Source organism: Anomalospiza imberbis, chromosome 1 (genome assembly GCF_031753505.1).
Source record: "Anomalospiza imberbis isolate Cuckoo-Finch-1a 21T00152 chromosome 1, ASM3175350v1, whole genome shotgun sequence".
NCBI classification, from domain to species: Eukaryota; Metazoa; Chordata; class Aves; order Passeriformes; family Viduidae; genus Anomalospiza; species Anomalospiza imberbis.
The window spans coordinates 151,000,833-151,015,112 of record NC_089681.1 but is presented as its reverse complement, the minus strand read 5'-3'; the positions used below and the strand labels follow the sequence as shown (position 1 = coordinate 151,015,112).

The window sequence follows — 14,280 nt, the reverse complement described above, 5'->3', positions numbered from 1 at the left end:
TCCCTGTTCTCCTCCCAACCTTCAGACTCTGAGACAACTGTGGGCAGTTGTTTTATTGTCCCAGCACCTCGTAACTCCTGGGAAGCCAAAATTAAAGCCAGGAGTGAACAGAAATCCCATTCTCCTCCGAAATGTGCGTGCCCAAAATGTCTTCTCCTAATGAGCCCCTTCCCTGCACCCACATCCCTCCCCTTTCTCGTTACTCAGGGAAAAGATGCCCAAGTTGAAAGAAAAGGAAAATAAAAAACTCTTCCCCACAAATTGCAGGTTTCCAGTGGTGTTCCAAGGCTCAGGAGACCTCAAGGATTTGAACCAGCTGAGGTTTGCGGGAGGAAATCAGAGCCTGGGGCTCTCATTGGGAGCAGATGCTCAAAACCTCCCACAGATTTCTGCCCCTTCAGCTCAGCACTGGTTTCTCAGCAGGAGATCCTGGGAAGAGGTGGGGCTAAATCCCTGAAATTGGCTGTCTCATCCCAAATTTAGCCCTCACATTTCCTGCCCTGTAAGAGTGGCAAAATGTGAAGGTGGTGAGGCTCCACCAGAGAAGCTGTGGCTGCCCCATGATCCCTGGAAATGTCCAAGGCCAGGCTGGACATTGGGGCTTGGAGTAGCCTGGGACAGTGGAAGGTGTCCCTGCCATGGCAGGGGTGGCATTAGATGGGATTTGAGGTCCCTCCCAACCCCAACCCATCCTGGGATTCCCTGGCTCTTTTTGCTGCCTCTCCAAGCCTGGGCTGATCCTTTTGGAGACCCTGGAAGAGCCACAGTGAAAACACCACAATTCCAGAATGATAACATCACAATTCCGGAATGATAAAGGCTTCCCAGTGCTGGAATCCGAAATATAAGGAATTCTTAGAATTTTGAATTTGTAAATCAAAGTTTAGAATTAAACACAGGATTTAAGACTTTAGAAAAAGCTTTTAAACTTAGGTCTTGAAAATAAAAATGTAGATTTATAGCTTAAAGACATGTTAAACTAAGTAAAAGAAAGTTTTGAGCTTTAGAGTTTGAGATATAGAAAAAGTAAAAGTAGTTACAGAAGTAAACAAAAAGACCAGAATATAGTATTCTAAGTTTGTGTATTATAGTATAATTAAGAAAGTTTATACTGCAATATAAGTTTATGAGACAAAATATTTAAAGATTATGTTAAAAATATATTTTTATTAGTAGTGTTTTATCAATTACTCCTTAAAAAGCCTTATAATTAAGGCTCTTGTGAGTTTTTAAAAAACAGCTCACAAGTCCCATCTCTAACTTATTCAAAACGCCCCACAAAAATAATTATCACATCCCAGGATGGAAAGCCTTTCCTTCAAGAGTTCCCTGACGCTTATCCTGCCTCCATCCCCTCTCCCATATTTCTGTCCATCCACAGTTTCCTTCAAGAACCACCTCCAAGAGGCTTCTCCAGGAGCAGCCATGACTTACCCCAGCCAAATAATGTGAATCCCCAGAGATATTTCTTCTCTGAGAAAAATGCCATGAAGATGAGGCTGTGGAGATAGAGCCCTTCCACCAGGATCCAGTAGTAATTGGTAGCCAGGAAGTAGAGGAAGAAGGTGACAGCTACTTTACAGCCCACCTGCAGTGACCACAGAAGAACAGAGAAGGAACACGGGGTGAAATTCTTGTGCTGCTCAAACACATTGAGATGGGGTGCGAAACAAGGTGGAGAAAGGAAATAAATCAGAAAAAATCTGTTTCGGGGTTTTTTATGAGGAGGAAAATCTGCAGAAGAGCAGGAAAGATGAACTGTTGGGAAAAAACTCCTGAGCCAAAGATGATTTTTCCTACAGCAGGTGAGTTGGGAAGTAGAGAAAAAGTGATGGTGGCCTGATCCTGCTCTCTCCCAACCCAGTGATGAGGGGCTTACACACTTCCTAGAGCAGCTGGGGTTCATCTTTTCCCTGTGTTCCATTTTTTCCTATGTTCATTGTCCATGTTGGAGGCCAAAGGGCCTTGGCCAAGTTGTCCCGGTCTAGGTGTCCTGCTGAAGTCACAGCACTTGGAAATACAACTCCTTCCTCAGCTCATGGAGAGACCAAGGTGGGATGGAGCCACCCCATCCTTTCAGGGATGTCCACTGGATCCTCCAGGGCTGTTTGTCTGTCCTCAACAATTGGAAACTGTTGCAGATGGCTCCTGCTGCCTTTGGAGCCAGGTGTTCCAAGAGCAAACGGGACCTGGAGGTTTTTCCCTGGAAATCCCAAGGTGTCCCACCTGACCTGCAAGGTGGGACATCTGGGAGAGACTTCCAGGACATCCTGGTGTTAAAACTGAGCTCTTGCTCCATGCTGAGCTGAAATCCTTTAATTTTTTGGGAGCAAAACCCTGACTGTGGCCCAACACTCCCTTTGGACAAAGCCATCCTTCTTCCCAACTTCTCAGCTCCAGTAGAGACAGGCTGCAAAATATTGGTGCCACATTGGGATTAATGCCAGCTCTTGTCAATGTGGATATCTTTGAAGTCTGGGAAGTTGGATTTCCCAGGAATTCTGTGGCTGCCACATTCCTTGGCCCATCTTTGTGCTGTCCCTTCCTTTAAGAGGAATACAAAGGACTGACAGAAAATGCCAATAATAATACCTCGGAAATAAAAAGAGATTTTTTTTTTTATCCTGGTACAGCTCCTTTGCTAATTCTTTGTCCATCAATATACACATCTATACATATATTTGCATACTGATAAGATATGCATACATGACACTCATTTTCTTTCACAGACAGAGGGAGTTAAAATAGATTAATTAAAAATCCCCCTAAATTAATTAATTTTTTTTAAATTTATAAAAATTTCCCATCTAGGTTTGATAATATTTTCTATATTTATTTTTTATATTTATTGCGTCCTGCAGGGAATGTGAAGCACTAATTGCAAAGTTCCCACTTCATTTGGAAACAAAAGAAATCCATTGTCGCCTTCATCGCTTGTTTGCCTTGCAATTCCGAAGAGTAGGAAATGCCATTAAATGCTAATATCCAAAGAATGCCATAGATTATCCTAATTATTCCTTATAATGAGCCCGGCAAGAGGAGAAACACCAAACAATGCAGTGAAACATTTTGTGTTCTTTCCAAAAAAATGAGAGTTTTGGAGTGTGTTGAGTGAGACTCTGTAAATTGATGACACGGATCTCCGGGATGAGAAAGGAACACAATGACAAAATTCCAGTTGGGACACTTGGATGCACAGTGGAACATTCCCAAACCCTCTGATTTTTCACAGGGTGTTGCTGGTCCCTGGTTGTAGCACAAGCTGGGAAAGACTTGAGAAGTCAAGCAAATCCATAGGCAGGAAGTTTATCCCAGAATCCTTGAGGTTGGAAAAGACCTCCAAGACCATCGTGTCCATGTTGTGCTTGATCCCCACCAAAACACCAAGTACCACATCCAGGAATTCCTTGGACATCTCCAGGGGTGGACACCTCCAAACCTCCCTGGACATTTCTAAGGCCTGACCACCCTTTCCATGGGGAAATTCCTCCTGGTGTCCACTCTGAGCTCCCCTGGTCCAGCCTGAGGCCGTTCCCTCTCCTCCTGTCCCTGTTCCCTGGGAGCAGAGCCCGACCCTTCTGGCTGTCCCCTCCTGTCAGGAGTTGTGGGAAGTGAACAGGTGCCATATCCAGGATTCCATGGGAAATCCGTGGTGGGACCAATGACAAGGAGAGCTGAGAGCTGCAGGATGTGAGAAATGTGAGGATGGGCTTCATCCCCCCCTAGCACATGGACAATGCAGATATTGCCATCAGAGATTTCTATAGAGTGACATCCCCATGGAATTTTGGAGGAGAGTCCAACTGACCTCACTTCCATTTTTCTTTTTGGATGTTGACTCATCTGCCTGGGTTGACTGCATTGACTTAACCCAATCATGAATGGAGCCGGAGGTTCAGGCTGGACACCAGCAGGAATTTCCCCATGGAAAGGGTGGTCAGGCATGGGAAGGGGCTGCCCAGTGAGGTTTGGTGTCGCCATCAATGGAAGTGTCCAAGGAATTCCTGGATGTGGGACTCAGTGCTCTGGGCTGGAGGCAAGGTTGGGATTGGGGACCCGCCAACCATTCCAAGGTGGGATGACTTTGGAATTCTTTTCCAACTCAATGATTCTGTCTGAGGTCCCTCTCGTAGACAACACCTCCTCTTTGCAGATGAGCCCCACCCTTTCCTGTGACACCACACCCTCCCTCCATTTTCCCTTCCAAAATGATTTTTTTCCACATGAGAGGGAGAAAAGTCGTGCATTCCCCATCCATGGAAATGTTGTGAGCCAAGCTGGAGGTGCCTTGTGCTGGGATGGTCAGGAATGTTTCCACAGCCATAAACTCCAGGGGCTATCGGGGAATGTAGGTGAGAATCAAACCATCAACCTTGACTGCTACAGGAGCAGCTTTTCCTTAGCTCAGGAATTGGGAATCCCTCTGAACCAATGGACTGAGAACAGGAAAGGATGGGAAGAAGCTGTGAAAGATGAGTAGGGTGGAAAACTCCCCAAAAGAGGGTGAGTGTTGAACAGAGAGGACAAAGACACGAATCCTGGAAAAACACTGCTCTGGCAATACTCACAAACTGCGATTTATCTGCTGGAGGTGCTTCCGTGATGGATTTCAAGTCCTCCTCGGAGATCCGCTCCATCTCCTCCAGGGCTGACCCGGAGTACAGGACTGCATCCTTTACGAAGATGCTGACGGCCCTCAGCATGAAGGACACAAACAGATGCATGTGGATGTAGTTCCTAGTGCAGTGCAAACGTCTGGAATAGGAGAAGGAAGGATTGGGAAGTTCAGTCCAGCTGCTGGATGGAGCCAGGACCACTTCTGGCTCTGGAGAGCCCCAGCTCCTCCCACTGGCACCGTGTCCCCATGGGGAGCAGAGTGAGGGTCACGGCTCCCTGCTCTCCCATGGGATTGGGAAATGGATTAATACCTTCTCCAGAGGCTTCAGAGAATCATGGAGTAGTTTGGGATGGATGGGACTTCAAGCCCATCCAATCCCACCCACTGCCATGGGCAGGGACACCTCCCACTATCCCAGGCTACTCCAAGCCCCATCCAACCTGGCCTTGGACACTTCCAGGGATCCAGGGACAGCCACAGCTTCTCTGGGCACCCTATGCCAGGACCTTCCAACCCTGTCAGCCAGGAATTCTTTCCTAAAATCTGCTCTAACCCTGCCCTCTGGCAGTAGGAAGCCATTCCTGCTCTCTTATCCACTCCTACCCTTGGATTCCAGAGGCTCCAGAACTTGGGGCCACTGGAAACCTCACAGAACTTCCTGTAAACCATTAATTTTTTTGCCCAGCTCACTTTAGGAGCAACTCCAGCAGTAACTCGGGTGTGCTGGGCTCTTCTCCCTCTTTTCCTACTGTAAATGTCATCCTTTGGAGCAGTTTGTGGGTTCCACCCCAGCAATGGCAGCAGTGACCCCACAAATCCCAGCTGTAAAGCGCTTTAAGGTCCTTTTTGGAGGAAAAGCTTTTTTGGGGATGGTGAGGGGTGAATGGGTCAGAACAAGGAAGAAGAGGTGTATTTTGGAATCAGGATTTTGGGAAGAAGGAACTGACCTCTTGGGGTCCCCTCTGGAGCTCTGGTGCCGTGCCTGGATTTATGAATGGATTTATATTCCTCTTAAATCCCAATAATCTGCACTAATTGAAGGCTGTGTTTTTATCCCTTTTGCAGGACGTTATGGTAACAACACCAGTTGTTCGCTGCGCCTTTATAATCCAAATTACTCCAAGTGGAACTGATGAGGTTTATTAAATGAGGATTGGCTTTGTTCCCTGCATTTGAAAGGGAGTCAATGAATCTCTGGATTATCGAGGATAAAATCTGGCTTGATCCCTGCTGCTGCTCTGATCCTTGGGATAAAGATGCTCCAGCACAGCTGCCCAGGTCGTCTGGGCTGGAAATGAAGTGGGATAAAGATATGGATAAAGAAAAACCAGGAATTCTCTTGCACACGTGGACATGGAATATTTTAACAACCATGCCAGTGTTCAGTGGGAAATGAAGTGGAAGGAAAAGGTCTGGAGAACAGGAGTGTGGTGTTGGGATGGGGTCTGCAGTCCCCCTTGGACTGGGTCTGTCATGGATTTGGGATTTGTTGTCCAAGCAAATCCCCCTGACACCTTTTGCTGTCAGCTGAGAGCTCTGAGCACTTTCAGAGCCCAAAGCCACACATTTCATTCTCAGTGTTCCATGTCCAGGGCTTGGCTCAAGATTCCCAAATCCCTCTGCAGACACCAAGTAGCTGTTTTGGCCACCACCAGCTCTTCTCCAGGTTCTGCTGGTTTTTTAGGAGAAGATATGAGCAGACATGGAAGGGAAGCAAATCTGAGGCTCAGGGTTTGAGGTCATCCTGCTCTATAGGGTCACCAGATAGAACATTCCCAAAGGACAAATCCCTGGATATGGGTGACACCTTTCATCCCTCCCATTCCATGCTGTCTGTGCTAGCAAGAATCCCAGAATCCCAGAATGGTTTGGGCTGGAAGGGACCTTAAATATCATCCTATTCCAACCCTGACACCTTCCACTATCCCAGGCTGCTCCAAGCCCTGTCCAGCCTGGCCTTGGACACTTCCAGGGATGGAATCTGCAACACTGGATTGAGGAATGATAATGAGGGTTCAAAGTGGCATTTTGGGGTCTAAATCCCTTGGTGGGGATGGTGGGAAGGGAAGGGACACAATGGAGTCAGGAGGGTCAGTTTTGGAGCCCTGGGAAGAGCAGCAGTGTGGAGAGATTGGAGGAATCAGCCTGGGAGTTTTCCATCCTTTTTAACTGGGTTTTCCTTCACGAACATTTGAATTTAGAGTGGGATTTCCCTCAGGAAATCTTATTTCTCTGCAAATCAGCCATCTAAAGCTAAGCCAGTCACCTGCAGGGACAACAAGGACAGAAAATCCTGGACAGTCTTCCAAGGAATTCCTGGAGACGTCCCTCTTCCCATTTGCTACAAAGAGGGCCTGGAAAACTCCACCTGAGGGAAGTGGAAGGAGTTCCAACATCCCACCCACCATCCCCCAGGAAGTTTGCCCTAAGATACCCTAACACAGCCCAAATCACAGATGCCGCCACCACTGGTGGCTTCCTGAACTGTCCCACCCCAGTTTTATCCTTCCGGAAAAACTCGCGGCTTTTCCGGTGTCGCTTAGGTAAAAACAGAGCCGCCTACCTGAAGTATCCCAGGATAAGGACAGCAACTGTGAGGGATCCCAGGGAGATGGAGTATCCAACAGTATAAATCAAATAGAGGCGATCAAAGACCTCCTGCAGCAGAAATGATGGAGAAAACAGCGTCACACCGGGAACGCGGCCCTCCTGCATCACACAACCCTGGCAGCACGCAGAGCCCAGATCCTTTGGGAATCCCATCTTTTTGGCAGCTTTGGGAAGCAGGGTTTGTGTTCCCTGAGGTGGGGAAGTGGGATTTTCCCAAGGGATTTATGATGGAGTGGGATTAATCCCATACCTGGGAGTTACGCAGCATTTTCATCCCAAAGGAACCCAAAGCGCTTTACAAACTCTTGACCCAGTTCAGGGATCATTTGGGAATTTTCACCTGGACAAAATGCCTGCTGAGCTGGGAATTTTGCAAGGGATTAATAATGGAGTAGGGTTTATCCCATGACTGGCACAGCATTTCATCCCAAAGGAGCCCAAAGCGCTTTACAAACTCCTGACCCAGTTCAGGGACCACTTGGGAATTTTCACCTGGACAAAAATGCCGGCTGGGAATTTTGCTGGAATTGCACAATTGAGCCGTGGCTCGATGACTAATGTCCAGGCTGGGGGAGCATAACCCACACCAGAAAACATGGGAAGGAAATACTTCGGCTATGGGATATGAGGAAAAAAATCACCTGTATTTATTTTTCCCTTTTTTAAATCCCAAGCAGCCTCTGCCTGTGGTTATCCAATCCAGACGCAACCTGAGCTTGCCAAAATGCCATTGGAAAAGGTCCTGTCACAGGAGAGTTCCTAATAATTAATCTTTTAGGAAGTTTTAAGTTGCTGTTTTCTAAAGACGGCCTTGAAACCCTGAGGTTTCCATTAAATCCTGGGATATTTTCCTTGATCCTGCAGCTAAATTCAGGGATTCCTGGAAAGGGTTAAAATGCCTGCCCCCTCCCCATCCCAGCCTGTCCTGCCTTTCCCAGACTGATTTTAGCAAAAAAATCCCAAAAAACCCAACCAGTTCAGCATCTTTCTCCTCATTCCCTCCTTTCCCTCGCCCTGCCCACGAGGCTGAAATAATGTCAGGAATGCTGGGCTCTGAATGACAGCTCTGATTGGGATTTGAGGTTTGGAACGCTGTCCTGGAATGCCAAACCTCAGCCCTATTACATCAGAATCCACAGATTTGGGAATGTTTCTCTGCGGTTTGCACTGGAGGAGCGAAGCCCTTGCCAGTATTAATTTTCTGAGTGTGTCTGTGCGTATTTATGGGATATTTTTATAGATTTTTATAGATCTGTCTGTGCAGGCAGCAGGCCCTGAAAAGCCAAGAAGAAGAGATTTCAAAGCTTTCAGGGAAAAATATCCTGGTGTGATTTCCCTGCTGCCAAGCTGGAATCCTCTTGGAGCTGGAAAACATTTGCCTCCATGGTAAAAAATGAAATAATAATAATAATAATAATAATAATAATAATAATAGTAATAATAATCTCACTCCAAGGTTGGAATTTTCAGTAAAACAAAAGTTGTGAGGCCTTAACAAAACATCCCTGAGCCCCATTCACAAATTTCACTGAGAAGATCCACGTTCCTATGGGCGGGAGTGTCCTTGGGAAGAGCCTCTGTATTGGCAGGAGGTTTTGGAAAGTTGAGTGCTCTGATTGACCACAGGGCCTCTCTTTGAAAGGAGGTTAAGCCCCAAGAGCCAAGACACAGAAAGGCTCTCCTGGAGCCCTCCTTGGAGGAGGAGGTGCCCCAAATCCTACCTGGAGTCACTCTGGAAAGCACTTGGGAAATGTGATTTCTTGGAGGGGGTACTCAGATCCTTGGGGAAACCCTTTGGAGCAAAAAATTGAGGTTCTCCACTTCCACCTCTCCCTCACTTGGAGCTCAGGACTGGTAGTTCCCAGGACCTTTTCCTCCCTGGATTTACCCGTGAGGGGACAAAATCTCCAAAGGAGTTCCATGTATCCCAAGGGAGGTCCTGACTCCATGAAAACCACAACGAACAACCAGGAAAGATCCTCCAGGCAGGAAAACATTGAATGATCTGCCAGCTGCAACGACGATCTCCATGGTCTGAGGAGCGTCCTTAGGGAGCTGAGATGGATGGGAAGTTAAATAATTCCCAGAAAACCACAAACCATTAATCCATGATGGCCAAGCCATGGACACAACCTGGAGATCCATCACTCCAGGAAGTTCCCACCTGAAGTCTCCTGGAAGTCCACCCTGAGGAGAGACTGACCATCCCTGGTCATCCCTTGTTGGAAGAGGCCAAACCTGGCTTTGCCAGATCCTGGTCTATAAAGTGTGGTAACTAAACCAATGGGATTCAATTTAATTATAATTTAATCAGAATATTCAGGGCTTTGAGCAGCCTGGGCTGGTGGAGGTGTCCCTGCCCATGACACAGAGTTGGAACTGGCTGGACTTCAAGGTCTCTTCCAACCCCAATCAATTCAGTATTCCAGGATTCAATGAATTAGATTCCTGCAGGAACCTTCCACTCTTTCAACTGTTGCCATGTGTGCAAAAGGAAAAGGAAAACCAGACGGAGCAGGAATTTTCTGGTGGCAAATCCTATCCTGAGTTTCATGGAGCTGTGCCCTGTATCCAAATTTTTCCTTTCATCCTTTTTATTCCCCTTTAGCAAGACACCAGGAGCACTGGGGCTGTGAAGCTGGCAGGGATACAGTGTTTTTTGAGGAATGGGAAGCCTGTGAAGGGTGGGATCAGCAGCACAGGGAAGCATAAATAAGGATTTTCCAGATGGAATTTCTGCAAAGTTTCTCCGAGCTGCTGATTCCAATATCGTTAAGGACACGTTTGGAATCAGGGGTTTGCTGCTTTGAGTGACAAACCAAGCCAGAAAATCTCTGTCCTTGCTTTTCTTTTTTTTTTTTTTATTTTTTTTTTTTTTCTTTTTTTTTTTCTTTTTTTACAGGAAAATGGGACTAAATAAAAAGCTAAATGGGATATTCACAAAATGGGATATTCAAAAAATGGGATATTCACAAAAGGCACAGAACAGGCACTGATTTCCAAAGCCTCAGGGAAAACTGAGTGTTGAGTGTTGAGTTGAGTTGAGTGTTGATGACCCTGTTCCTGCAGGACTCTGTTCCCCTCATCCACAGAGATTCCAGGCTCTTAAATCCTCCCAATCTGGAGCGTGACTGGGAGCAGCTCTCACAAAAGATCCTCAATTTAGCCTCAGACACTCCAGTTTACTCTCAGACACCCCAATTTAGACACACATGTCCATAAAAATCACCTTTAAGTTCCTTTTGAACCCAAACCATTCCAGGATTCTTGGATTCTATATCCAGGAACGCACCAGACCAAATCCATAGGCATGGAATGAGAATGGCACCTCGGGGTTAATTGAAATTACGAACAAAACATCTCTCAGCTAATTTTTTTTATTCCTCTACAGACTTTAAAGCCTCTGCCCGTGTCCTGCTGTAAATGCCTGACACTGTGCTGGCATTCCTTTGTGGAAATTCGGGATAAAACAATCCAAACTCGTTCCTGTGCCGTCGCTTTGAGGCTCCACAAAGTTGTTTGCTTTTCCCAGGACCTCAGAGAGCTCCAGGACTGCTGCTTGGAACAATGGGGTTTAGATAAAGCAGCCCTGCAACACGCTGGGCCCTTCCCATTGTGTTTGGAAGGGGATGGATTCTCCAGGCCCCTCCGAATTCCCAGGAAGCCGTAAAACCCTCACGCTATGAACAAGCAGGAGCAGATGAAGACAGGATTGGGGTTGGATCTGAGGATGGCCCATCCTGCTGGTGGTGACTCCCAGGCTGAGCCAACCTCCCAAGTTGCTGGCTGCAACTCTCCTTCCCCAGGATTTTGGGAGATGGAGATCCCGTTCACCCTTCAGCTCACCCTTGGAAAGAGGATGGGTTTGAGCTGCTCTAAAAAACAGCTGTGTTTGGCATCCCCGTTCTTCTGGGGGAGATGGGAATGAGGGTAATTCCTGGGAATGCCATTGCTACTGCCACTGTTAGAAAAAGTGACCGGAAAAACGATCCTGCTGCTATTGGCTGGGATCCACAGTCTGCGGTTGTATGGAATTTGGGGGGAAATGGGCTAAAAAGCTGCCTGAGGTTCATCACTGTCATTTGTGCTGCATTTTTTTCCAAAGATTCAGGAGCTCCAGGAACACAGGTCACCCTCCCTCCTGGTTTTAAGGGAGTTCAGGCAAAAAAGGAGAAGGGCCAGGCCAAAAGTCCTTTTAACTCTGGTCCCTGTCTCCTTCATGGCCAGGAAGGGGTGCTTAGTGTGGGAACAGAACAAATCCACAATAAATATGAGCTGCTGAAAAAAATCCAGAGGAGGTCACAGAGCTGCTCCAGGGCTGGAGCTCCTCTGCTCTGGAGCCAGGCTGGGAGAGCTCGAATGTTCACTGGGAGAGGAGAAAACTCCAAGGAGAGCTCAGAGCCCCTTGCAGGGCCTGAAGGGGTGCCAGGAGAGCTGGAGAGGGACTGGGGACAAGGCATGGAGGGACAGGATGAGAGGATTGGGTTCAAATTGAAATAAAGTCGATTTAGATGGGATACTGGAAGGAATTCCTGTCTGGGAGGGTGGGGAGGCATGGGAATGGAATTCCCAGAGCAGCTGTGGCTGCCCCTGGACCCCTGGAAGAGTCCAAGGCCAGGTTGGACTGTCCCAGGAGCAGCCTGGAAAATGCAGGTGTCCCTGCCATGAGGGACAAAACCACCCAGTGCCACCCCTGCCATGGCAGGGACACCTACCACTATCCCAGGCTGCTCCAAGCCCTGTCCAGCCTGGCCTTGGACACTTCCAGCTGATTGTTCACTCCCTCTTTAATGTTATCTGGAAGGAATTTGAGGAAACACTTCCCTACCTGACTAAAGGAGGAATCAACCTCCAGGACTGTCAATTCCCATCCTCCAGTGGTAATTTTCCCTGAGGAAGCAGTTCAGGAGCAGTTGCTGCCCTGGGCAGTTACGAGCTGTTAATTCTGCAGGCTCTGATGGCTTTAACACACTTTGCTCTTTGCAGAGAGCGGTTTCCGAGCTGCTCTGTGTGAAATAATCCCCATTTATTCGGGGCAGGACACCAGCTTGCTCTGGGGCCCTCTGTTTGCTGCTTTGGCCAATCTTAAAATTATCCCAGCATGGCTAAAATGGGAAAACTCCCCACCTAAACAAACATCCCTGGCTGGAGATGTGTGCATGCACGTGGTATTTATTTAGGTGTGGATATCTCCAGCTATCTATAGGTTCAGGCCTGTTTCCAGAGATAGCCAGCAAATCCATATATTTATAGCCACAGACAGTTGGTTTGTTTTTTTCCTAAAAGCCCAGTTTCTTAAAATTCCCTCTGGTTGCATCTGCTCGGAGTCAGCCACAATCTCCTGGCAAAACGTTGGGTAAATGCAGCTGTTGGTGGTGACGCAGAGATGCTGCTCCCCAGGGAGGGAAATAATAATAGAAAACCATCTCTCGCTCAAGACAACGGCTCAGTGTGGCCAAATTCCCCTGTTCTGACATCTCTGGACACATTTACTCCATGGAAAAGAGATATCAAAGGACGGTTTATTAATCCCAGGGCTGCAGTGCCACATTTATGTGTGACAGGAGGCCCTGTGTGCTCTCCGTGAGTAAAGACATCAGCGCACTGAGGGAAAAAGTGCATTTTTTCCCTTCTCTTTTATTTCCAGAGTGGTTTTCATACTCCAAGGCCCAAGAGACCTGAGTGGATGCACAGATAGTCCTTCATCTGTCACCAGAATTCAGCCACTTCTGTGATAAAATCAGGGAATTCCATGACAAGGCACAGAATCGCTGAGGGCAGGGCAGGGCTGAGGAAAAGACCTCTTGCAAATACAAGGCTAATAATAATAATAATAATAATAATAATAGTAATAATAGTAATAATAATAATAGTGTTAAAATTAATAAAGAGATGTTGTTGAAAATCTACTCCATGAAAAAAAAAGAAATCAAAGGAAGGTTTATTAATCCCCGGGCTGCAGTCCCATATTTATGTGTGACAAGAGGCCTTGTGTGCTCTCTGTGACTAAAGGCATCAGCACACTGAGGGGAAAAGTGCATTTTTCCCCCCTTCTTTTATTTCCAGAGTGGTTTTCATACTCCAGGGCCCAAGAAACCTGAGTGGATGCACTTTATTTGCCACAATAATTCAGCCACCTCTGTGATAAAATCAGGGAACTCTGTGACAAGGCACAGAATCGCTGAGGTGAGGCCATGCTCGAGGAAGAGACCTCTTGCAAATATAAAGTTAATGATAAGAATAAAAATGGATAAATAGAGGTCATTAAAAAGCATTTGTTGATCAAGATATGATTTCAAAGCTGGCAGAAACATCAGTTTTTTTCTGTGTTCTTTGCCCTGGGTAAGCACCACTTAAGTTAGACCAGCTTGGTCATTTATTCTGAGCAGTGATGATGGTTTAATTTGTCTTAATATTAAATATTATTCTATTCACCTTTGTAGCTATGACAGAAAATTCCTGGCAAAAGATGCCTCAGCTTTGGCTACAGGATAATGAAGATGAGGATTTTGGAGTGGGTTATTAAAACAGCTCCTTAAGGGAGAGCTCATGAGAAGCAGTAATTTTCCAAGAGGTTGAGAATAAAAACAAAGTGACATCTCCTGTAAATGTCCCTCCTGGGAAGCACAGCCCGAGTCCCCTGTGCTGTGACACCCTGTTGTTGGAGCCCTGGCTGCTGAGAATTTTGGGCTTTCTGTGCTGACAGACTCTGACCCCCAAGAGAACACTGCATTGACCTGAGGCCGTGGAGAAGCTTCCAAAACTGGAATGACAGAACTGGGATTGTGGGGGTGGAGTTTGGATAGAAGTGTGTGATATCACAGGGTGGGAAACTCAGAGTTTAAGGGTTTAGAATACAGGAATAGATATGAAGCAAGATGGAGGTTTTGGGATGGAGGCTGGGCCTTCTTCTTCACCTTCTCCTTCACCTCCTTCTCCATGGGTTTGGGTGATTTTGTGTAATTGGATAAAAAATTCCCCATTTCGGGCATGGGTGGTTGGTTATTGGGTTAAAAGTAAAAACAATTCAGGTGTCATTTCTCAATTGGACA

The 14,280-nt window shown here is 46.8% G+C and overlaps 1 protein-coding gene across 1 annotated transcript in view; it reads right to left on the bottom strand.

The window, feature by feature from the left end:
- The window catches only part of PTH1R (parathyroid hormone 1 receptor), an 84,964-nt gene that overhangs the window by 14,979 nt on the left and 55,705 nt on the right, over window positions 1-14,280 (bottom strand). Inside the window, exons 5-7 of the mRNA XM_068176382.1 lie at window positions 7,182-7,276; window positions 4,569-4,755; window positions 1,435-1,588 (exon numbers count right to left, since the gene is read on the bottom strand). Of these exons, the coding sequence (XP_068032483.1) occupies window positions 1,435-1,588; window positions 4,569-4,755; window positions 7,182-7,276 (436 nt within the window). The remainder of the gene's footprint in view (window positions 1-1,434; window positions 1,589-4,568; window positions 4,756-7,181; window positions 7,277-14,280) is intronic.